A 27,018-nucleotide genomic window follows, 5' to 3' on the forward strand; every position below is an offset into this window, starting at 1 on the left:
ATAACTGGCGGAAGGTAGCCCAGTGGTTCGAGAAGCGGGGTGTGAATCCCAACCGGAGGGTTGTTAGTACTATCCTAGAAACCATCACCTGCCGTTGTGCCCTTGCAAGGCACTTAACCACCTATAATTGCTCCTTTGGCACTGCACTGCGGCTGACCCATTTGCTTCCAGCCCTTCGGGGGTGATGTGTGTGTGTGTCTCTGTCTCTGTCTCTGTCTCTGGGGGTTGGGTTGTGCATAAAGTAAAGTTTCAGTTCTCTGTTAAGTTAATGGACAATGCAGTTGAGCAATGTTGTTACTATAGTAACCAGTGTTACTACACAGGAATAAGTGCAAGTTGTACCCTTTTTAATGTGTTAGGGAATGTTTTCATTGTGGGTTTATATGAGCTTTGTTCGTATTCTATGTAGATGTATGATGATAAGGGGAAAGTGGCCTCTGTCACATCCAAGACCCTGGAGAATGTATACCAAGCTGACTCGGACAGCGAGATTCCATTTGGATCTGGCCATAACCAGTACATTCTCTACTTCAAAGGTACTGTAAACAGTTTGGGACAACTATGTAGCCTTTCAGCAGCTATTTGCCATTATTACAAAATATAATTTGTTTTCAATAACTTACCTGGTTAAACGTTCGTCAGTAAACAACCCCGTAAACTGTTTTGTCATACTAGATGCATTTTGATAGATTCTCTATTTCAGAGATGTATCAGCAGAATGTTAGATTCAAAACCAAAAGAGAGGTTCGTAGGAGACCCTGCTTTCTCTCTGGACAGGATGTGGAGGCCAAGCTGAAGAGGTACAGTACGCCTATTATGACTGTCCTTCATGACTCTACTGTAGACCTATGTAATGTTAATGTCCTCCCACACCTTAACTCATGTTCCTCATCTTGGCCTGTTATTATAGCTCTTCGTTTAGAGCGAAATCGTTCATCGCAATTTAGTATTTCATGTTTTCCTTCAAAACATCATCAGGATATTTACTGACCGTAATACTACTAAAGATTGTACAAGTGTGAGGGAATCTCTGTTGTCTGAAGAGAGAGCCTTGAACTGTACATCTTGTCTCATAAAATCATGAGTTCCTGTAGGTGCTGGGTAGAGGTATTTGGGGGAGACGGTCATGACTCCCTCCTCAGACATTTTGGCAGAACCCCCAGAATATGTTCTATAAGTTAAGATAGGAGACGGTGCTAGACACATGCAGGAACCAACCCTATGAACCATGCCTATGTAGCTCGTCTGTAAGCAGTATATAAGAGAACTAACGGGACTGCCCCATAGAAGCTCACTTCAGACCCGTACTTTATGCATCTAAGTTTGACCGTGACCTCTCCAGCTTGCTGTTAATAAAGAATGATTCATTTAAGATTGACTTCTGGTGTCCCTGGTGGTAATTTCCACAACGTAAGTTTACTAGTTTGTTATCTAAAATGTTATTTTATTTGAAGTGGAAATGTTGTAGTTAGGGTTTGTAGAGGAAGCCCTGTTGGATATATCTCTGAATCAATCAAAACAGAAAGCTTCCCTTTTTGAACTTCCTGTGTTTCTGTCTCCATGGTAGTGGATCTCCAGAGAGCACCAGCTCTTCTACTGTGTCTGTCCCTCCACACTGGGACAAGGGAGCCCTGCCTGACTTCACATACAAGGTACTCCCAGTCATAATATGCTGATACGGTTACACACACACACACACGCAATCCAAATGATTAATCTGTTTCCTTCAGCTGGTTCCAGTCTTAGGCCTGATGACAGAGTACCAAATGGTGCAGAGTCTGTTCAAACGTACCATGTCCACCAGCACCATCCACAAAATCAACAGGATCCAGAACCCCTCACTCTGGAGGGTCTTCCAGTGGTATGTACACTACACTATGTTAGTGTAGTAGTGAGACAGTTGTACATTAGTTGTAGCTGTCTCAGTATGGCACACTGAGGCCATCTCCATCTTTCTAAGACCTGAAATTCTACCACCCCTTGTGGTTTAGTTGTTTTAGTTTTGGTTTAGTGGTAAAGACGGTAACGTTGGAGTGCAGAGGGAACATTTAGGTTTTAAACTGTCCACTTATAGGAGTGCCTCATGGATGTGTTGGTTGGTGTGTTTGTGGCCAGGCAGAAGGAACAGATGAAGGTGAAGAATGGAGGGAAACTTGTGGATGAGAGACACTTGTTCCACGGCACAGAACTGCCCATCTTAGATGCCATCTGTGAACAGAACTTTGACTGGAGGGTCTGTGGCATCCATGGATCACATTACGGCAAAGGTGAATGTTTATACTGCTATATCAATGACTAATATCCACTGCTTCTGAGAACGTTTTTAAGCATGTTTTTCGTTTTACTCTAACATGTTTCCGATTATTTTCCAGGAAGCTATTTTGCCAGAGATGCCTCGTACTCTAATAGATACTCCAAGTCTTCGGCCTCTGGCAAGAAGATCATGTTTGTGGCTCTGGTGCTGGTCGGGGAGTTCACTAAGGGAAACAGGGACTACCTTCGCCCCCCTCAGAAAGGCACCAGCAAGGGGCTCTACGACAGCTGTGTCGACTCCGAAAGCAACCCAGCCATTTTTGTTGTGTTTGAGAAACAGCAGATTTACCCAGAATTCATCATTGAGTACTCCTAGAATCCACGGTAGTGCGTAGCATCATGTTTTTATGAAAACGAGTAATTGTGTGGTCATCAAGTATGTTTTTAGACACGTTGCAAATGCATCCATTATTGTGGTGGGAGAATTTTTTGAAAATCATTCTTCAGAATATAAAAACAGTTTAGGGGTTTCTCTCTTTTACTGGGTTCAAAACTGTTTTGGTGACTTATACCAAGGTCATAGGATTTAGTGCCAATGAATGTGTAAAGGCCCTATGTAACCAGATGTGTATGATTTTTATTATGATGACTTTTCTTTCTCTCAGGTAGATGAAACATCAACCTTATTCCTGTAATACGAAAGTACAATATGTGGTGTACCATACACAAAACATTACTTCATTTTTTTTTTTTTTAATTAAAAACATTTTAGCTAAAGTAGTTGAGTAATTTCTTCAAAGTGTAAAATATATAAATGTCTTGTCAGTAAAACAAAAAAGCATGTTTTTTTTAAATCACATGGCATTACTATAGCACACTGTTAACTTGATATGATTTTTCCAAAGTTATACAGTGTGCACATACTGGAATTAAACTTTATTAATGAGGTGTCCCATTTCAACATGTATTTCACCATTGCATGTACTCTTCCATGGCATGTCATTTTCCCTTTCAATCATAAAAAGATTTTCTGAAATTATACTGGTTACACATTCTTTTCCTGATTTTTTTTTTGTTTGTTGACCACATCTCATATGCAACATAAAATAGCAGAGCAACACTCCAAATCAACAGAAGTTACACCATCCCATGAGTAAGAAAGGTATACAGTCAAGCTTAAAATATCATACACAGTGACATCCAAGCTTTTCAACTGGAGAGGCCATGGAAACCGGTAGATGTAGATATTAACATGGAAACCGGTAGGTGCAGATATTAACATGGAAACCGGTAGGTGAAGATATTAACATCATGAAAACCGGTAGGTGCAGATATTAACATGGAAACCGGCAGGTGAAGATATTAACATCATGGAAACCGGTAGGTGAAGATATTAACATCATGGAAACCGGTAGGGGGAGGATCATTGTAAATAGACCGTGTAGCCATTTCATTAATTGTTTAGCAGTCTTCTAGCTTGGGGGTAGAAGCTGTTAAAGAGTCTTTTGGACCTAGACTTGATGTTCCAGTACCCCTTGCCGTGCGGTAGCAGAGAGAACAGTCTATGATTTGGGTGACTGGAGTCTGACAATTCTTTGGGCCTTCCTCTGATGACAGGAAACTTGACCCCAGTGATATACTTGGCCGTACCCTCTGTGTAGTGCCTTACGGTCGGATGCTGAGCAGTTGCCATACCAGGCGGTGATGCAACCGGTCGAGATGCTCTCGATGGTGCAGCAGTAGAACTTTTTGAGGATCTGGGGACCCACGATAAATCTCTTCAGTCTCCTTAGGTGGAAAAGGTGTTGTCGTGCCCTCTTCACGACTATCGTGGTGTGTTTGGACCATGACATAACATTGAGTCAATACCATACCTGAACTGTTACAATACAATATTATGATTGATTGGATGGATGATTGTGAGGAAGATTAAACTCGCTTGCTTGCCATAGAGCAGTTGGTGGAGACTTTGCAAATCCTTAAAGTGTTAGTTCCTCCAAATTACAAAATAACACTCATTACTTTATCCTGTATACAGTCTTTGGACAAGGGAGACTGGCCAGGTAAACAAAACCAAAGCATGGACCGCAGTCTTACCTTGTCCATAGACTGCTTACAGGAAATCCAAAATGTTATTTTGTCATTTGGATGAACTATCCCTTTAACGGGGCAGTGCGGTCAACAATGTGATTTTCCAGTTCTTGTAATGATATTTCCACGCTATGGGGTCGAAATAACACGGAAATTGTGAAAATGGGGCTGTTTTTGGACCACAGCATGAAGCCACAATCTTATCTGATTATTCCGACCAATACTTATGTGTCCTACTTTGAAGGGGTAAGCAAGGTAGACTCTAGAGTAGACGATCCTATCCGCCAATCAGGGCTGAGTATGTAAATATATTTACAATAGCATCAAACCGCCCAAACGATCAGACAGCATTTCGATGGCAAAATGGTAGAAAACACACACAGTGATTTATTAGACATACAGTGATGATTTAATAGTTCACGGGCATGTTAACATCAATACTCCAATGTGAATTTATACAGAGGTCAAAGTGTGTTGTTCTATTGTAATCAGAACAGCCTTTTCCATAGTCTTCCTCTCCCCCCAACCAGAGAGGAAGAGGCGAAGCGAGAGGTTTCACTCTCGCCAAAATAAGCCCGTCTCTATGGTCTTCTTTTGGACTTATGCTTGTCGCCTGCCTTCCCGCCTTCGGGACAACGACTCCCATTGTTAGGGCGGAGACATGAGCAATGTGATTTCCCCCAGCCTGCTTCTTTCTCTCTCGCTAGTCCTGCAGAATCACCGTGGCGATCGATGTGCCATTGGCAGGGGCCTCGGGGGCCTTGATGAGGTGTTGACCTCTGTCCAGCACACTGCCTGATTAAAAAGGTTAGCCGCCCCTGGCCCAACCTCACTTTTCATGTGCTAATGGTCATTTACCATAGTAATGCTGCTGCTCCTCTGTCCACTTCCCTCAGGGATAGGCACGTGCATTGAGATTTTCTACTTAAAGAAGAGGTTAATGCTAGCCCGGTCCTAGTATCTAAAGGGACAGCACCAAACCGGTGAGAATGACCATAGAAGTTAGCAAAACAGCAAAAACAGATCTGGGACCAGGCTAGGTTAGCGCTACTTCACATAAGCAGTCATTGGTTGGATGATGTATCAGTTTCATAAGAGCCGATAAAGGAGAACAGAGCTTCTATTCTTTTTGTGCAGGGGGAGTCACTGGTTCTCCCTCTGTCTCTCTTTTAGTGATTTTAACATAGATGCCATTCTTAGGACCGAGCGTGGTGTGAGACTTCAACTCCAGAGGAACCTGGAACATAAAGAGCAATATAGGGCAGAGGTTAGAGAGAGCAAGGTCACAGCATAGACCGAGCCGTCTCCATGTGACTCAAACGGGGACTCAAACAAACAAACTGCATCAACGCTGCACTGCACTTGACTTTTAAAGTCCATTTCCCTGACATTCTCAAAGATGGCATCTGCGCTAAACGTCTCGGATGTCTGCTCAAGCGTAAATTACCTTTAAGCGTCAAGTGAAGTACGGTTTGTTGGAATCTTAGACTCTGTATTTCAATATTTTAACGAAATCAACTAAATTACCTTTAAACACTTAGGTTGAGATAAGTGTCAAAAGAAGGGCCATCGCAGGTTGAACCCACCTTAGTGTCTGTGCTGGCCACGATGTTGAACTTCCTGAAGACGTGCACCAGGGCCATCGCAGGTCGAACCCACCTTAGTGTCTGTGCTGGCCACGATGTTGAACTTCCTGAAGACGTGCACCAGGGCCATCGCAGGTCGAACCCACCTTAGTGTCTGTGCTGGCCACAATGTTGAACTTCCTGAAGACGTGCACCAGGGCCATCGCAGGTCGAACCCACCTTAGTGTCTGTGCTGGCCACGATGTTGAACTTCCTGAAGACGTGCACCAGGGCCATCGCAGGTCGAACCCACCTTAGTGTCTGTGCTGGCCACAATGTTGAACTTCCTGAAGACGTGCACCAGGGCCATCGCAGGTCGAACCCACCTTAGTGTCTGTGCTGGCCACGATGTTGAACTTCCTGAAGACGTGCACCAGGGCCATCGCAGGTCGAACCCACCTTAGTGTCTGTGCTGGCCACGATGTTGAACTTCCTGAAGACGTGCACCAGGGCCATCGCAGGTCGAACCCACCTTAGTGTCTGTGCTGGCCACAATGTTGAACTTCCTGAAGACGTGCACCAGGGCCATCGCAGGTCGAACCCACCTTAGTGTCTGTGCTGGCCACGATGTTGAACTTCCTGAAGACGTGCACCAGGGCCATCGCAGGTCGAACCCACCTTAGTGTCTGTGCTGGCCACAATGTTGAACTTCCTGAAGACGTGCACCAGGGCCATCGCAGGTCGAACCCACCTTAGTGTCTGTGCTGGCCACGATGTTGAACTTCCTGAAGACGTGCACCAGGGCCATCGCAGGTTGAACCCACCTTAGTGTCTGTGCTGGCCACGATGTTGAACTTCCTGAAGACGTGCACCAGGGACATCGCAGGTTGAACCCACCTTAGTGTCTGTGCTGGCCACGATGTTGAACTTCCTGAAGACGTGCACCAGGGACATGGCAGGTCGAACCCACCTTAGTGTCTGTGCTGGCCACGATGTTGAACTTCCTGAAGACGTGCACCAGGGCCATCGCAGGTTGAACCCACCTTAGTGTCTGTGCTGGCCACGATGTTGAACTTCCTGAAGACGTGCACCAGGGCCATCTTGATCTCCAGCTGGGCCAGCCTCATGCCCATACAGCTGCGGGGCCCAGCCCCAAACGGCAGGTACACAAAAGGGTGTCTGCTGGCCTTGGCCTCCGCTGTGAATCTGCATGGGAGAGAGTAGAGGCCTTTAGTGGTCAGTCTGGAGTACACTCTGATAGAGTAGAGTGCTAGTCAAATACACTTGAACGTGCATTCTGTATTGTATCATTGTATTATCACTTGTGTCAATGTAAAAGCACTCCCCGTTGTACAGAACACCCACAGTGGGACATAACGTGATGCAATGACTGAGTGTAGCTGTGCTGTGTAACGATGTAACTGTGCTGGGACTTGTCTATGGTATCTTTACACTAGACCCATAGTAATGGAACAAGAATACTGAGCTACAGTAGACTGACTGTCTCCTACCTGTCAGGGATGAACTTCTCTGGTTCGGCCCAGTTCTCTGGATCATAATGCAGATAGCCTGCAGGGATCTCCAGAGTGGCTCCCTTCGGTAGGAACTGTCCGTTGACCATGCAGTCCTCGTCTACGTCACCGGGCAAACCTGAAACAAAATGGCTGCTCAGTTTCAACAATGCGAATAAGAAATGGTGAACTGTGGAAACATGGGGGACACGGCCATGTACAGTACATAAGAGAAGTTTATTGGTCGCATCCATAGTTTAGCAGGTGTTATAGTGGTGCAGGGAAAGGTTATGTTACTAGCTCCTAACAATGCAAATGTCAAACAGCTACAATTTTAAGAAAATAAATATACCAAAAAAAGAAAGAAATCAAGAACGGTGGGACGAATACATTTGGTATCAAAATGCAATCCAGGCACATTGTACACCAGGGGGATTTACACACGCTAAACTAAGAATGATATGTACAGCAGGGGGATTTACACACGCTAAACTAAGAATGATATGTACAGCAGGGGGATTTACACACGCTAAACTAAGAATGATATGTACAGCAGGGGGATTTACACACGCTAAACTAAGAATGATATGTACAGCAGGGGGATTTACACACGCTAAACTAAGAATGATATGTACAGCAGGGGGATTTACACACGCTAAACTAAGAATGATATGTACAGCAGGGGGATTTACACACGCTAAACTAAGAATGATATGTACAGCAGGGGGATTTACACACGCTAAACTAAGAATGATATGTACAGCAGGGGGATTTACACACGCTAAACTAAGAATGATATGTACAGCAGGGGGATTTACACACGCTAAACTAAGAATGATATGTACAGCAGGGGGATTTACACACGCTAAACTAAGAATTATATGTACAGCAGGGGGATTTACACACGCTAAACTAAGAATGATATGTACAGCAGGGGGATTTACACACGCTAAACTAAGAATGATATGTGTATAAACAGTAACTAAAACACAATGTCCAGTAGGAGAAATATTAGAATAAGCTATGTCGGGATCGGGAATCATTCTAAACATACATAATGTCAATAGTATCACTACGTTTCATACTATCATACTGCACGGAGAGAAGACTTACCTGAAACCAGGAGGATAGAGACGCAGAGCCTCGGATATGACCATGTCTAGGTATTTCAGATCCTGCACATTGGTATAATCTGGTGAATCCTACAAGATAAAAGCATTTATGTAAGTTACATTGTATTTACTTTGGTACCAAACAATCCCTATAACATCCCTACTGAAAGCAAGCAAATCCAAGGAAGGAAAGGAGCTGAGTGCAATTTAAACTTGTGCCAGCAGAGAGCAGCAAAACATCACGTTATTCAGGTTACGGCTATGAGGTTATTTGGAGAGCATGGCTAAGAATAGAAGAGTTTGGCATTAGGCTGCACCAAACAAATCACAAAGAAGAACTACATCAGAAACTAGAGCATGTTTGTATGAATGATGAGAGTGACTGAGTGGACATTAAACCTGTCTAGCACTATTAAACACGAACTATGTGTAGTGCAGCTGGACGACCCTCTGTCCCTAAAACAATGTGTGTGTGTGTGTGTGTGTGTGTGTGTGGGGGCCAGTGAAGAGCCTGTGAAGACGGCTCCATTGTCTAGCCTTGCTGTCACTTCTCATTGGGCGCCACACAGATCCCAAGGGGAATGACATGTCCCTAATGAGCACTAAGAGTTAACGCAGCTCTCCGCTCCACTGATAAAGCCTAGCAGTCGCCAGACCTGTTGTGTAAGATGGGCATCTTACCACGAGAGAGGGAGAGAAAGAGAGAGAGCGAGAGAGAGAGAGAAAAAGACCTCCAGAACAGAAAGACAGTGCGTTTTAGCGAGGTCTGCCTTGCAGTGCCCTTTCTGCCTGCAGTGCTGGGTGTAGCTCATGATTATTAAAGAGATTCTCCGGTCATTTGAAGACTTTTTAGCCAGTAGTTCTGAAAGTAGCGTGCACAAACCAGAAGTGGTCCTTAAAAAACTGCGTCACAATATGTGCTACACATCATTACTCTCTCTCGCTCTGCTGTGGGTGCATCTGGCTAGCTGTCACTCAAATGACGGGGAGCTGAAGCTCATTGGTTGAAATCAAATTGCTAGGGGGCTGGCCCACATGGAGGAAAATGTAGGGAAAATGGCACAGCACAACTTTTAGAAAAACAGATGCTTTCAAACTAGGGATTTCGTGGCTAATTGAGGTAAGACAGTAATTCTGCTCATAGATTATACATGTATGAACTACACATTGACACATCTAGCCCAAAGCGGGAGGTTTAACAAATACTTTACACTACATGACCAAAAGTATGTGAACACCTGCTGGTCAGACATCTCATTCCAAAATCATGGGCATTAAAATGAAGTTTGTCCTCCACTCTTCTGGGAAGGCTTTCCACTAGATGTTGAAACATTTCTGCGGGGACTGATGTTGGGTGATTAGGCCTGGCTCACAGTTGGCATTCCAATTCACCCCAAAGGTGTTCGATTTGGTTCAGGTCAGGGCTCTGTTCAGGCCAATCAAGTTCTTCCACACCGATCTCGACAAACCATTCCTATATGGACCTCGCTTTGTGCACGGTGGATTACCATGTTAAAACAGGAAAGAGCCTTCCTCAAAAGCACAGAATCACCTAGTAAGCTGTAGCGTTAAGATTTCCCTTCACTGGAACTACGGGGCCTAGCCTGAACCATGAAAAACAGCCCCAGACCATTATTCTCCTCCACCAAACTTTACAGTTGGCACTTTACACTGAGGCAGGTAGCGTTCTTCTGGCAACCGCCAAACCCAGATTCGTCTGTCGGACTGCCAGATGGTGAAGCGTGATTCATCACTCTAGAGAACATATTTCCACTGCTCCAGAGCTTTACACCACTCCAGCCAACGTTTGGCATTGAGCATGGTGATCTTAGGCTGTTGTGAGGCTGGTCGGCCATATAAACCCATTTCATGAAGCTCCCAACGAACAGTTCATGTGCTGACAGAGGCAGTTTGGAACTCGGTTGTAAGTGTTCGCAACTGAGGACAGCAGCTTTTAACGAACTACGCGCTTCAGCACTAGGCGGTCCCGTTCTGTGAGCTTGTGTGGCCTACCACTTCGCAGCTGAGCCGTTGTTGCTCCTAGATGTTACCACTTCACAATAACAGCACTTACAGTTGACCGGGGTAGTTCTAGCAGGGCAGACATTTGACGAACTGACTTGTTGGAAAGGTGACATCCTATGACGGTGCCACGATCAAAGTCATTGAGCTCTTCAGTAAGGCCATTCTACTGACAATGTTTGTCTATGGAGATTGCATGGCTGTGTGCTCGATTTTATACACCTGTCAGCAACAGGTGTGGCTGAAATAGCCGAATCCACTAATTTGAAGAGGTGTCCACATACTTTTGTATATGTAGTTTAGTAGTCGCCAAAGTTCCAGAGCGTGTCTTTAATGCTTGGTGTACTGCAAGGCCAGGGGAGAGGGAGGGGGAGCGTTTGTGGTTTTCTAATTATGCAGATTCAATGACAATAACTTATCCGAATCCTGCGGGCCGGATTAACAAAGCTAACTCAACAAGTTGATCGGGAACACATTAGCCCCAGTGTGTTTGTTTTGTTTTTACTATCCTTGTGGGGACCATAAAGGTGCATCAAACATCCTGGTTCTGCACCACGGGGTCTAGACACAGAGCATACTGGTAGGAGATGTATCAGACATCCTGGTTCTGCACCACGGGGCCTGACACAGAGCATAGTGGTAAGAGATGTATCAGACATCCTGGTTCTGCACCACAAGGCCTGACACAGAGCACAGTGGTAGGAGATGTATCAGACATCCTGGTTCTGCACCACGGGGCCTGACACAGAGCATAGTGGTAGGAGATGTATCAGACATCCTGGTTCTGCACCACGGGGCCTGACACAGAGCATAGTGGTAGGAGATGTATCAGACATCCTGGTTCTGCACCACGGGGCCTGACACAGAGCACCGTGGTAGGAGATGTATCAGACATCCTGGTTCTGCACTACGGGGCCTGACACAGAGCAGAGTGGTGGGAGGTGCGTCAGACATCATGTCTCAGCCATCAAATTCAGCCCATTGCTTGTTCCAACAGCACACAGAAATGTCAGGAAAACATACTCCCTTGCAATGAGGGCATGTTTTGCAACGAAAAATGAAAACAAGCATTTGTTATTGGTCAAGTTCATGTTTTCTCCCTGTTTCTCCCATTTGGTGCCTAATGAATATGACCCAGGTATCAGACACAGGAAAGCTGCTGATGAGCAGTGTTCTTTAACAAAAGGGTCAGGGTTGACTGATCTGACCACCCTGACCTTTCTCCTAACAGGGATCACAGACAGACAGAGAGCGAGAGAGAGATAAAGAGAGAGGGAGATGTTTTATTTATTTATTTAACCTTTAACTAACTAGACAAGTCAGTTAAGAACAAATTCTTATTAAAATGACGGCCTACCAAAAGGGAAAAGGCCTCCTGCGGGGACAGGGGACCTGGGATTAAAAATAAACATATATAGGACAAAACACACATCATAGCATGATACAGAGAGAGAGAGAGAGAGAGATGGGAGGGAGACAGAGAGAGAGAGTGAACGAGAGGGGTAGGGAGTGAGAGAAACAGAAAGAGGGGGTAGAGGGAGGGAAGGAGGTGAGTGAGTGAGAGTGGAATGGGGACAGATGGATTGAGAGACAACAGACAATGACAGACAGACACAGGGGAGGAGGCATCTGGAGCCAGGGTTGCGCTCCGTTCACACTGACTCCCAGGCAGAATAAATACAGAATATTTCCGGTCTGATAAGCGTGGTGTGCTAGGCGCCCCCCCCCAAACACAGCACAACATGAAGCCAGACAGGAATGACAGAGGGAGCTGGAGCGGCACTAAGCGGCTAATGGATGGAGGGACTGGGTGTCGAGGAGAGGAACCCCGCTCTGTCTGTTGCCTGTCCCGGGGACGTCCAGAGGGCACAGGGGCATTGGAGTGTGTTCTGAGCACCCCCAGACCTCCTCCTAAGACCCCCTTAAGCACCTGAGTTGGTTTGATGTCTGCTTGACTGCATGTGGTACATTGAATGATAACAATGATAACAATGATAACAATGATAACATCCAGCACTGTGAGACCCTTTCCAGTCTCCAGTCAACCTGAGCTCACTTCAAAACCTTCCAGACCTTCTTTTGAGGCTCTCCGAGGCTCTCCTTCCAGACCCCATCAGAGGACCAGCTCTTCCTAAAAGACACGGATCAGTGTTTTAAAGGGCAGAGCAGCAGCAGGGGGGGCCACGGTCATGATAGGAGTCCGAGCCGTTCCATAAAACCTGCTGTTTGATCTCCTATCATCTACTGTTACTGACAGGTCGACCTCCCACACCTCGGCAGCAGGAGACCTGTCCAACCATCGAGCGTACGACTAGCTAAAGGTAGCCTTCTGTCAAGGCACACATTTGCACAAAACCATTGGTTCAAATGTAGGTGAAAAAAGTGGTTCTTGGCACCATACAGGGGGTGTCAAATCCTGGTAAATCCCTTTAAATCATTGGTTCTAGTGTAAACGACGTCAAACTAATGCGGCCCAAAGGAAAGAGAGATTTGACTAGTATGCTGGGTAGAAAATAATCTCCATTTGGCATGTCTGTCTAAAGAGGGGTAGCCTCCTCTGACGCAGGTCTTGAGATCCACCCATTTATGTAACAGAAGCCAGTTGAACAGTGTCCCTCGACAGGCGTCTCTGACACTCACACAGGTACTACAACATCCACCAAAACACGGATGAAGTCATGATGGCCTGTTGGGGAGGCAGTCCCCCAAGACTAGCCTTCAAAATCTGAGTATTTCAGGTAAAGCACTTTAAACACAGAACAAGCAGAAGGTACATGAGGAAGTATCACATTTACTGCATTTCACTGAAATTCAAAATTCATTGAAGACGTAAAAGTCCCGCTATGTTCAAAGCATCAAAGGAATCACCCTGAAAACACAGAGGAGCATTTTACTGTTACTTCACCAGACACATTTCAAAGCCACTCAGAGTCTAATATTCACCTCTTCTCTGCTGCAAAATGACATTCATTTCTGCACAGCCGGAAAGTGAGACTCCAAAGTAGTCGGCCTTCAAAGTGCCTGTGTGCTTACTTCTATTTCTCTCCCCCTCTTCATTACAGGGGCCTATTTGGAGGAGAAAAACAAGTCATTACTGTGTTGAATATGGGAGCTGTAACCCTCCCTTTCATGCCTAGTTTGCCTCAGTGGCTCTAGCTTTCATGTCCTGTGGCCTACTACCACACAGTGTGGCTGCGCCCCAAATGGCATCATATTCCCTATATAGTGCCTACTTTTAACCAGTAGTAGTGCACTATATGGAATAGGGTGCTATTTGAGCCTCTGTGTCTGGCCCTGCCGCCCAGTCTTTCCGGTTTATTTACATTCTATTGCCCCCATTTGAAGGCCAGGGCCTGGGGAGGCTCTGAGACATAGGTGCGTTGGACACGCACACACACAGACACAAACACACACAGCCTCATCGAAGTGATCGCACCGCGGCCCCCTTATCTCCGCTGTATCCTGCAGGCGGAGTTGCCACGGCAACGGTTACTTATGGTTATTGATAGTGATAGAGGCGTATATGTTCAAACAAGATATGTGGCTTTGGGGGATTGTTAATACACAAATGCAATGACTGTCGGTTTGCATTGTCTTCTAATAGCAAGGAACAAAGGGAGAGAAAGAGGAAAGAGAGAGAGAGAGATATGCGAGAGAGATAGGAGAGAGAGCGAGATAGGGGAGAGAGAGAGAGGAGAGAGAGAGAGAGATAGGAGAGAGAAACAGATAGGGGAGAGAGAGATTTAGATAGGGGAGAGAGAGAGAGAGAAATAGATAGGGGAGAGAGATATGAGAGAGAGAGATAGGAGAGAGAAATAGATAGGGGAGAGGGAGAATTAGATAGGGGAGAGAGAGAGAAATAGATAGGGGAGAGAGATAGGAGAGAGAGAGAAGAGAGGGATAGATAGGGGAGAAAGAAATATAGGAGAGAGAGAGAGGAGAGAGGGATAGATAGATAGGGGAGAAAGAGATATAGGAGAGAGATATGAGAGAGAGGAATAGATGACCCAAAATTAAGGAAAGCTTTGACTATGTACAGACTCAGTGAGCATAGCCTTGCTATTGAGAAAGGCCGCCGTAGGCAGATATGGCTCTCAAGAGAAGACAGGCTATGTGCTCACTGCCCACAAAATGAGGTGGAAACTGAGCTGCACTTCCTAACCTCCTGCCCAATGTATGACCATATTAGAGAGACATATTTCCCTCAGATTACACAGATCCACAAAGAATTCGAAAACAAATCCAATTTTGAAAAACTCCCATATCTACTGGGTGAAATTCCACAGTGTGCCATCACAGCAGCAAGATTTGTGACCTGTTGCCACGAGAAAAGGGCAACCAGTGAAGAACACACACCATTGTAAATACAACCCATATTTATGCTTATTTATTTTATCTTGTGTCCTTTAACCATTTGTACATTGTTAAAACACTGTATATATATATATATATAATATGACATTTGTAATGTCTTTACTGTTTTGAAACCTCTGTATGTGTAATGTTTACTGTTCATTTTTGTTGTTTTTCACTTTATATATTCACTTTGCATGTTGTCTACCTCACTTGCTTTGGCAATGTTAACACATGTTTCCAATGCCAATAAAGCCCTTGAATTGAATTGAATTGAATTGAGAGGAGAGAGAGAGAGAGATAGGGGAGAGAGAGAGAGGAGAGATAGGAGAGAGAAATCGATAGGGGAGAGAGAGAATTAGATAGAGGAGAGAGATAGAAGAGAGAGAGATAGGGGAGAGAGAGAGGAGAGAGAGAGAATAGAGGGATAGATAGGGGAGAAAGAAATATAGGAGAGAGAGAGAGGAGAGAGGGATAGATAGATAGGGGAGAAAGAGATATAGGAGAGAGATATGAGAGAGAGAGAGGAGAGAGAGAGAGATAGGGGAGAGAGAGAGAGGAGAGATAGGAGAGAGAAATAGATAGGGGAGAGAGAGAATTAGATAGGGGAGAGAGATAGGAGAGAGAGAGATAGGGGAGAGAGTGAGGAGAGAGAGAGAGAGAGATAGGAGAGAGAAATCGATAGGGGAGAGAGAGAATTAGATAGGGGAGAGCGAGAGAAATAGATAGGGGAGAGAGATAGGAGAGAGAGAGAGAAGAGAGGGATAGATAGGGGAGAAATAGATATAGGAGAGAGAGAGAGGAGAGAGGGATATATAGGGGAGAAAGAGATATACGAGAGAGAGAGAGAGAGAGAGAGAGAGAGAGAGAGAGAGAGAGAGAGAGAGAGAGAAGAGATGGGGAGATAGGGGGGAGAGATAATTAGATAGGGGAGAGAGATAATTAGATAGGGGAGAGAGAGAGAGAAATAGAGAGGGGAGAGATAGGAGAGAGAGAGAGAGAGAGAGAAGAGAGGGATAGATAGGGGAGAAAGATATATAGGAGAGAGAGAGAGGGATAGATAGAGGAAAAATATATATAGGAGAGAGAGAGAGAGAGAGAGAGAGAGAGAGAGAGAGAGAGAGAAGAGAGGGGAGAGGTAGAGACAGGAGAGAGAAATAGATAGGGGAGAGAGAGAGACGGGAGAGAGAGATATAGGAGAGAGAGAAATAGGAGAGAGAGAGAAATAGGAGAGAGAGAAAGATAGGGGGAGAGAGGGAGAGCTAGGGGAGAGAGAGATAAACTCATCAAAAAAGAAACGTCCCTTTTTCAGGACTGTGTCTTTCAAAGATAATTCGTAAAAATCCAAATAACTTCACAGATCTTCATTGTAAAGGGTTTAAACACTGTTTCCCATGCTTGTGCAATGAACCATAAACAATTAATGAACATGCACCTGTGGAACGGTTGTTAAGACACTAAAAGCTTACAGACGTTGGGCAATTAAGGTCACAGTTATGAAAACTTAGGACACTAAAGAGGTTTTTCTACTGACTCTGAAAAACACCAAAAGAAAGATGCCCAGGGTCACTGCTCATATGCGTGAACTTGCCTTAGGCATGCTGCATGGAGGCATGAGGACTGCAGATGTGGCCAGGGCAATAAATTGCAATGTCCGTACTGTTAGACGCCGAAGACAGAGCTACAGGGAGACAGGACACACAGCTGATCGTCCTCGCAGTGGCAGACCACGTGTAACAACACCTGCACAGGATCGGTACATCCGAACATCACACCTGCGGGACAGGTACAGGATGGCAACAACAACTGCCCAAGTTACACCAGGAACGTACAATCCCTGCTCAGACTGTCCGCAATAGGTTGAGAGAGGCTGGACTGAGGGCTTGTAGGCCTGTTGTAAGGCAGTTCCTCACCAGACATCACCGGCAACAACATCGCCTATGGGCACAAACCCACCGTCGCTGGACCAGACAGGACAAAAAGTGCTCTTCACTGACGAGTTGCGGTTTTGTCTCACCAGGGGTGATGGTCAGATTTAGTTTATTGTCGAAGGAATGAGCGTTACACCGAGGCCTGTACTCTGGAGCGGGATCGATTTGGAGGTGGATGGTCCATCATGGTCTGCGGCGGTGTGTTACAGCATCATCGGACTGAGCTTGTCATGGCAGGTATTCTCAACTCTGTGCGTTACAGGGAAGACATCCTCCTCCCTCATGTGATACCCTTCCTGCAGGCTCATCCTGACATGACCCTCCAGCATGACAATGCCACCAGCCATACTGCTCGTTCTGTGCGTGATTTCCTGCAAGACAGGAATGTCAGTGTTCTGCCGTGGACAGCGAAGAGCCCGGATCTCAATCGCATTGAGCACGTCTGGGACCTGTTGGATCGGAGGGTGAGGGCTAGGGCCATTCCCCCCAGAAATGTCCGGGAACTTGCAGGTGCCTTGGTGGAAGAGTGGGGTAACATCTCACAGCAAGAACTGGCAAATCTGGTTCAGTCCATGAGGAGGAGATGCCCTGCAGAACTTAATGCAGCTGGTGGCCACACTAGATAATGTCTGTTACTTTTGTGGAACTTGTTCAGTTTATGTCTCAGTTGTTGAATCTTGTTATGTTCATACAAATATTTACAAATGTTAAATTTGCTGAAAATAGTTGCAGTTGACAGTGAGAGGACGTTTAATTTTGGGGGGGTTCAGATAAGGGAGAGAGAAGGATAGGGGAGAGAGAGCATGTCTGTGCTCTCTGCAAACACAAAGCAAACCACAGAGAATCTCTCTGTTTGATTTAACAGAACTAATATATCACAACTGGTTAATCCTAATCTTCTCCATCAATCTAAATACCAATAATGATGTGAAATATGTGATTTGATTTCACAGTAAAAGAACATAACCCTAAACACAACAATAATAAATGCCATTCTGCAGGTGCTTTTATCCAAAGCGAATTACAGTCACGCATGCATAGATATTTACGTACGGGTGGTCCCTGGAATTGAACCTACTACCCTGACGTTACAAGCACCATGCTCTACCAACTGGGCTACAAAGGGCCACAATGACAGCACGAGACGGTGAAATGAGAAACAAAACACTTCAGCCCGTTTTTCAATTTTACTTGGGGTAGTCGTGGAACTGGCCAAATTGTTAATTAGTTTGACTAATTGCTGAAAGTGTTGGAAGGAAATTGATTGGATACTTATCACCTGGTGAGAGAGAGAGAGAGAGAGAGAGCGAGAGAGAGAGAGAGAGAGAGACATTCATTGCTAACCAATCCATCTCAACTCAAAGCTATGTTAACACCAAAGAAATAGAATTAACTAGAACAAACCAAGCCCTTCAGACCACAGCAATTTGCCTGGAACACTCAGGGGTACACTCAACATGTCCGCTGGTCCACCCATCACAGAACACAGAGACACAAATCCCCTTTCTAGTAATTCTATTGCTATGATAACGCTCCACTCCTCTGACCATCCCTATTATGGGGCTGTGAACTCCCAGCTTCTCTAATGGGTCTATTTCACTCATCACCCAGCACCACTCAACCTCCCCTCTCTGCCTCTGATGGAGTCAATAACCACAGAGCAGCCCAATGTTGGACTGGATTCATCAGAACGGCCCCTGGGTCCACTCTATACATGGAGGGAGAAGGAAAGATGATATAGATAGAGGTTGTAATGGCAGGTTACAGGCCACACCACACTCATAGCAATAATACAGTAGCAGGCTTTTACAAAGGAGAGCTTGGATTTAAGAGGTGTCCACTGTCTATTATGCTTATACTACTGTCTATTATCCTTATACTACTGTCTATTATGCTTATACTACTGTATATTATGCTTATACTACTGTCTATTATCCTTATACTACTGTCTATTATGCTTATACTACTGTCTATTATCCTTATACTACTGTCTATTATGCTTATACTACTGTCTATTATGCTTATACTACTGTCTATTATCCTTATACTACTGTTTATTATGCTTATACTACTGTCTATTATCCTTATACTACTGTCTATTATCCTTATACTACTGTCTATTATGCTTATACTACTGTCTATTATGCTTATACTACTGTCTATTATGCTTATACTACTGTCTATTATGCTTATACTACTGTCTATTATCCTTATACTACTGTCTATTATGCTTATACTACTGTCTATTATGCTTATACTACTGTCTATTATGCTTATACTACTGTCTATTATCCTTATACTACTGTCTATTATGCTTATACTACTGTCTATTATGCTTATACTACTGTCTATTATGCTTATACTACTGTCTATTATGCTTATACTACTGTCTATTATGCTTATACTACTGTCTATTATGCTTATACTACTGTCTATTATGCTTATACTACTGTCTATTATCCTTATACTACTGTCTATTATGCTTATACTACTGTCTATTATGCTTATACTACTGTCTATTATCCTTATACTACTGTCTATTATCCTTATACTACTGTCTATTATGCTTATACTACTGTCTTTTATCCTTATACTACTGTCTATTATGCTTATACTACTGTCTATTATCCTTATATTACTGTCTATTATCCTTATACTACTGTCTATTATGCTTATACTACTGTCTATTATGCTTATACTACTGTCTATTATGCTTATACTACTGTCTATTATCCTTATACTACTGTCTATTATGCTTATACTACTGTCTATTATGCTTATACTACTGTCTATTATCCTTATACTACTGTCTATTATTCTTATCCTACTGTCTATTATGCTTATACTACTGTCTATTATGCTTATACTACTGTCTATTATGCTTATACTACTGTCTATTATGCTTATACTACTGTCTATTATGCTTATACTACTGTCTATTATGCTTATACTACTGTCTATTATCCTTATACTACTGTCTATTATCCTTATACTACTGTCTTTTATCCTTATACTACTGTCTATTATGCTTATACTACTGTCTATTATCCTTATACTACTGTCTATTATGCTTATACTACTGTCTATTATGCTTATACTACTGTCTATTATCCTTATACTACTGTCTATTATGCTTATACTACTGTCTATTATGCTTATACTACTGTCTATTATCCTTATACTACTGTCTATTATCCTTATACTACTGTCTATTATGCTTATACTACTGTCTTTTATCCTTATACTACTGTCTATTATGCTTATACTACTGTCTATTATGCTTATACTACTGTCTATTATCCTTATACTACTGTCTATTATCCTTATACTACTGTCGATTATGCTTATACTACTGTCTATTATGCTTATACTACTGTCTATTATGCTTATACTACTGTCTATTATGCTTATACTACTGTCTATTATGCTTATACTACTGTCTATTATCCTTATACTACTGTCTATTATTCTTATCCTACTGTCTATTATGCTTATACTACTGTCTATTATGCTTATACTACTGTCTATTATGCTTATACTATTGTCTATTATGCTTATACTACTGTCTATTATGCTTATACTACTGTCTATTATCCTTATACTACTGTCTATTATCCTTATACTACTGTCTATTATGCTTATACTACTGTCTATTATGCTTATACTACTGTCTATTATGCTTATACTACTGTCTATTATGCTTATACTACTGTCTATTATGCTTATACTACTGTCTATTATGCTTATACTACTGTCTTATACTACTGTCTATTATGCTTATACTACTGTCTATTATGCTTATACTACTGTCTATTATCCTTATACTACTGTCTATTATCCTTATACTACTGTCTATTATGCTTATACTACTGTCTATTATGCTTATACTACTGTCTATTATCCTTATACTACTGTCTATTATGCTTATACTACTGTCTATTATGCTTATACTACTGTCTATTATGCTTATACTACTGTCTATTATGCTTATACTACTGTCTATTATCCTTATACTACTGTCTATTATCCTTATACTACTGTCTATTATGCTTATACTACTGTCTATTATGCTTATACTACTGTCTATTATGCTTATACTACTGTCTATTATGCTTATACTACTGTCTATTATCCTTATACTACTGTCTATTATGCTTATACTACTGTCTATTATGCTTATACTACTGTCTATTATGCTTATACTACTGTCTATTATGCTTATACTACTGTCTATTATGCTTATACTATTGTCTATTATGCTTATACTACTGTCTATTATGCTTATACTACTGTCTATTATCCTTATACTACTGTCTATTATCCTTATACTACTGTCTATTATGCTTATACTACTGTATATTATGCTTATACTACTGTCTATTATCCTTATACTACTGTCTATTATGCTTATACTACTGTCTATTATGCTTATACTACTGTATATTATGCTTATACTACTGTCTATTATGCTTATACTACTGTCTATTATGCTTATACTACTGTCTATTATCCTTATACTACTGTCTATTATCCTTATACTACTGTCTATTATGCTTATACTACTGTCTATTATGCTTATACTACTGTCTATTATCCTTATACTACTGTCTATTATGCTTATACTACTGTCTATTATGCTTATACTACTGTCTATTATGCTTATACTACTGTCTATTATGCTTATACTACTGTCTATTATCCTTATACTACTGTCTATTATCCTTATACTACTGTCTATTATGCTTATACTACTGTCTATACTACTGCTTATACTACTGTCTATTATGCTTATACTACTGTCTATTATGCTTATACTACTGTCTATTATGCTTATACTACTGTCTATTATGCTTATACTACTGTCTATTATGCTTATACTACTGTCTTATACTACTGTCTATTATCCTTATACTACTGTCTATTATGCTTATACTACTGTCTATTATGCTTATACTACTGTCTATTATGCTTATACTACTGTCTATTATGCTTATACTACTGTCTATTATGCTTATACTACTGTCTATTATGCTTATACTACTGTCTATTATCCTTATACTACTGTCTATTATCCTTATACTACTGTCTATTATGCTTATACTACTGTCTATTATTCTTATCCTACTGTCTATTATCCTTATACTACTGTCTATTATGCTTATACTACTGTCTATTATGCTTATACTACTGTCTATTATGCTTATACTACTGTATATTATGCTTATACTACTGTCTATTATGCTTATACTACTGTCTATTATGCTTATACTACTGTCTATTATCCTTATACTACTGTCTATTATGCTTATACTACTGTCTATTATGCTTATACTACTGTCTATTATCCTTATACTACTGTCTATTATCCTTATACTACTGTCTATTATGCTTATACTACTGTCTATTATGCTTATACTACTGTCTATTATGCTTATACTACTGTCTATTATCCTTATACTACTGTCTATTATCCTTATACTACTGTCTATTATGCTTATACTACTGTCTATTATGCTTATACTACAGCAAGGCACACACTATTGCTTACTGCTATGAAATACATCCCAGCATGCTACATTCCATCTCAAAGTATCACAGAAAATATATTCTGCAGAACAGTATGTTGTGAGGAACTGTTTGAAAGAATAAGCAACTGTAATGCTATCATTGCCTTGAGAAGACACCACAGGGAAGGCAGCCTGAACCTCCGTATGATCTACTGCTCACAGAATGGCAGAAGTGTCACATCTCTCTCCCTCATTACGCAAGCTGAAGACAGTATTTAGTGAGGACAGACCGAGAGAAAAAGAAGAGGGAACGAGAGAGAGAGAGAGATAGAGAGAGAGATAGAGAGAGAGATAGAGAGAGATGGAGAGAGAGAGAGAGAGAGAGAGAGAGAGAGAGAGAGAGAGAGAGAACCCCGTTGCCACAGCTGTAGAGCGTGCTGGTTGTTAACCGTGATAGCTGTTGACATTCAGCACACATCAGTCAGAGAGAGAGAGCAGCAGAGTTACTCAAAACATTTTGTTTAAGGCAATCTAACACTGGCATATTAAAGCCCTTCTTGTCCCACAAGCTCTTGCTTTGTTATGGGGCCCTTGTGAAGACAGCAGCATTATTTTTCTCTCAATCACTCCAGTGCAGTAGATCATTTAGTTCTCTAGAACAACTCCCTTTCTTCCTGATATCTTACAGGTACTGTTTTGGGTTATTGTATCTTTCCTGACTGTCATGCTGCAATTCCACTTTTAGCTGCCAATGTGTAAAGTAATACAACTATAATACTGTCTATACTAACTACAGTTGAAGTCGGAAGTCGACATACACCTTAATACACATTTAAACTCAGTTTCACAATTCCTGACATTTAATCCAAGTAAAAATTCCCTGTCAGCTAGGATCACCAATTTATTTTAAGAATGTGAAAAGTCACAATAATAGCAGAGAGAATTATTTATTTCAGCTTTTATTTCTTACATCACATTCCCAGGGGGTCAGAAGTTTACATACACTCAATTAGTATTTGGTAGCATTGCCTTTAAATTGTTTAACTAGGGTCAAATTATTCAGGTAGCCTTCCACAAGCTTCCCACAATAAGTTGGGTGAATGTTGGCCCATTCCTCCTGAAAGAGCTGGTGTAACTGAGTCAGGTTTATAGGCCTCCTTGCTCACACATGCTTTTTCAGTTCTGCCCACAAATTTTCTATAGGATTGAGGTCAGGGCTTTGTGACGGCCACTCCAATACCTTGACTTTGTTGTCCTTAAGCTATTTTGCCACAACTTTGTATGCTTGTCCAATAGGAAAGCTTTAACTTCCTGGCTGATGTCTTGAGATGTTGCTTCAATATATCCACATCATTTTCCAGCCTCATGATGCCATCTATTTTGTGAAGTGCACCAGTCCCTTCTGCAGCAAAGCACCCCCACAACATGATGCTGCCACCTCCGTGCTTCACGGTTAGGATGGCATTCTTCGGCTTGCAAGCCTCCCACTTTTTCCTCCTAACATAACGATGGTCATTATGGCCAAACAGTTCTATTTTTGTTTCATCAGACCAGAGGACATTTCTCCAAAAAGTACGATCTTTGTCCCCATGTGCAGTTGCAAACTGTAGTGTGGCTTTTTTTATGGCGGTTTTGGAGCAATGGCTTCTTCCTTGCTGAGTGGCCTTTCAGGTTATGTCGATATAGGACTCATTTGACAGTGGATATATATACTTTTGTACCTGTTTCCTCCAGCATCTTCACAAGGTCCTTTGCTGTTGTTCTGGGATTGATTTGCACTTTTCACACCAAAATATGTTCATCTAGGGGCCCCCCGGGTGGCGCAGTGGTCCACCAGAGACTCTGGGTTCGAGCCCAGGCTCTGTCGCAGCCGGCCGCGACGGGAGGTCCATGGGGCGATACAATTAGCCTAGCGTCGTTCGTGTTAGGCAGGGTTTTGCCGGTTGGGATATTCTTGTCTCGTCACGCACTAGCGACTCCTGTGGCGGGCCGGGCGCAGTGCGCGCTAACCAAGGTTGCCAGACACATTGGTGCGGCTGGCTTCCGGGTTGGATGAGCGCTGTGTTAAGAAGCATTGCGGCTTGGTTGGGTTGGGTTTCTGAACCCTCGTCTCTCCCGAGCCCGTACGGGAGTTGTAGCGATGAGACAAGACAGTAACTACTGACAATTGGATACTACAAAATTGGGGGGTAAAAAATATATGTTCATCTCTAGGAGACAGAACGGAGGGCTACGACCACGGCTGCGTGGTCCCATGGTGTTTATACTTGCGTACTATTGTTTGTACAGATGAACATGGTACCTTCAGGTGTTTGGAAATTGCTCCCAAGGATGAACCAGACTTGGCTGATTTCTTTTGATTTTCCCATGATGTCAAGAAAAGAGGCACTGAGTTTGAAGGTAGGCCTTAAAATACATCCACAGAAAAACCTCCAATTGACTCAAATTATGTCAATTAGCCTATCAGAAGCTTCTAAAGCCATGACATCGTTTTCTGTAATTTTCCAAGCTGTTTAAAGGCACAGTCAACTTAGTGTATGTAAACTTCTGACCCACTGGAATTGTGATACAGTGAATTATAAGTGAAATAATCTGGCTGTAAACAATTGTTGGAAAAATGACTTGTGTCATGCACAAAGTAGATGTCCTAACCGACTTGCCAAAACTATAGTTTGTGAACAAGAAATTTGTGGAGTAGTTGAAAAACAAGTTTTAATGACTCCAACCTAAGTGTACATAAACTTCTGACTTCAACTGTATATACTGTGTACACACAGCAATAAACTAAATCCCTTTACATGGATGCTAAACTCTTTCCCATCCTCCATGACATACTGTAACTACGCAGCAGGCCACATTTCAAAAACAGATATTCAGACAACTCTTAGACAGGACAGAAATATGTTATCAATGGCTGTTTACTCAATGTATCACGGGGACTCAGGGAGATTGTTGCCTTTCCCTGTGCAAAGCCGTCAGGGGGAGAATTATGTGGGCATGAATGATTCAATAGAGATTCAATAGCGATGACCCTACGGGACGGGGCCGGACGTCAGTACTGAGACCCGTGTTTGGCCCCAGTAGAACACAGGAGGATGACAGGAGGATGACTGACTGGCTGGGGAAGATATTAAGCCCCAGCCTTTCTCAAGGATCAGCCTGAGCTCTCAACCCACCCTCTTTCTCTCTCTCTTTCTCCCTCGCTTTCTCCCTCTCTGTCTCCCTCTCGGTCTCCCTCTCTTTCTCCCTCTCTGTCTCCCTCTCTTTCTCCCTCTCTGTCTGTCTCCCTCTTTCTCCCTCTCTGTCTCCCTCTCTTTCTCTCTCTTTCTCCCTCTCCGTCTCCCTCTCGGTCTCCCTCGCTTTCTCCCTCGCATTCTCCCTCTGTTGTCTTTTCCCGGTGACGTTACAGACATTGCTGATCAGCGAGCACAGAGAAACGTGACTGCAGGGACAGTCCTGTCGCACACATGCACGCGCAGATACAGACACACACACACACACACACAAATGTGATAGCTCGCATGCACATGGATGCATGCATACAGACACACACACACCATCTTCAATCCTCTATATCTATACTGGTCCTCTATATCTATTACCACCTGCATCTTCACACACAACCAGCCCTCCTCCAATCAACACTGTGTGCAACAAGCATTCAACACAAGGTGATTCAGAAATCTGAAGGTTCAGATTCATATCAGCATTTCCTTTTACCTCGCTCCCTCTTCCACACTGATTCTCCCTATCCATCTCTCGTTCTTTCTCCACCCACACCTTCCCTTTAACCATTTCCTTGCTCTAAATATAAATACTTTCCTGACCTCCTTCTCCCTCTCTCTCTCACTACTTCCCCCCTATCTTCTTTCATCCCTCTCTCCCTCATTCCTTCTCTCTCTACTAGTGCGAGGTCAGGTTTCAGGGTCAGGGAGTCTTAGTGATGGAGATGAGAGGCTCTATGCTGCCCTACTCAAAGCCCTCTGTCTCTCCTTCTCCATACCCCCCCCCCCCCCCCCCCCCCCCCCGGTCCTCAAGTAATCAAGAGGACAGTGGCCTTTCAGGATCATCTGAACAATGACCCAAAGGAAGGGAAGGATGTTAAGGAGGGAGAGAGGAAAGGAAGGAGAGATGTTCAAACAGCACGGTCCTCGGTTCATCCAGTCTATTGAGAAGAGAATAGAAAAGCTGCGTAGAGCGGTAGATGATAGGAGAGAGCAGAAATACCAGCTGCTGCTGCTGCCTTACTGGAGTTAACTGGTGAGAGCCCTGTAGAGAGCACAGGATCACCGCAAAAATAGAATGCTGTAGCCTGGATTCACACACCTTGGACCAGAACAGGAACATGGACTTTGTCTGCAGCTCAATGAAGGGAGACCACTTCCTCGGGCACTCAATATCAATAAATACAAGTTATTCTGTTATATTCTCTAAATATGAAACCTGCCATAAAACATGACCAAGTGCACAGAGGATGTTCAGATTGTTGCTTCGACAGCACAGTTGATGGTATATGGATGGACTCTACCAAAAGGAAACGTATTATCAGTACACTGTAGTTCGCAGGCACTGTAAGACCCCTGACTGTGTTAGAGAGAGTACTAGTGATTTCCCATTCGGAAAGCGATACCTTTATGTGGGAGCAGCCTTGGAACCGCAAACAGATCAAATTG

At 43.0% G+C, this 27,018-nt stretch overlaps 1 protein-coding gene and 1 pseudogene across 1 annotated transcript in view; one reads left to right on the forward strand and one right to left on the reverse strand.

The window, feature by feature from the left end:
* Positions 1–3,292, forward strand: part of LOC139407099 (poly (ADP-ribose) polymerase family, member 12a) — a 31,899-nt gene extending 28,607 nt beyond the window's left edge. The window contains exons 7-12 of the mRNA XM_071150499.1: positions 410–536; positions 704–800; positions 1,568–1,652; positions 1,731–1,861; positions 2,116–2,267; positions 2,373–3,292. Of these exons, the coding sequence (XP_071006600.1) occupies positions 410–536; positions 704–800; positions 1,568–1,652; positions 1,731–1,861; positions 2,116–2,267; positions 2,373–2,629 (849 nt within the window). The 3' untranslated portion in view covers positions 2,630–3,292. The remainder of the gene's footprint in view (positions 1–409; positions 537–703; positions 801–1,567; positions 1,653–1,730; positions 1,862–2,115; positions 2,268–2,372) is intronic.
* Positions 3,293–5,264: 1,972 nt separating this feature from the next.
* The window catches only part of LOC139407109 (thromboxane-A synthase-like), a 75,934-nt pseudogene continuing 54,180 nt past the window's right edge, over positions 5,265–27,018 (reverse strand).

The sequence above is a fragment of the Oncorhynchus clarkii genome, chromosome 1 (assembly GCF_045791955.1).
Source record: "Oncorhynchus clarkii lewisi isolate Uvic-CL-2024 chromosome 1, UVic_Ocla_1.0, whole genome shotgun sequence".
Classification (NCBI taxonomy): Eukaryota; Metazoa; Chordata; class Actinopteri; order Salmoniformes; family Salmonidae; genus Oncorhynchus; species Oncorhynchus clarkii.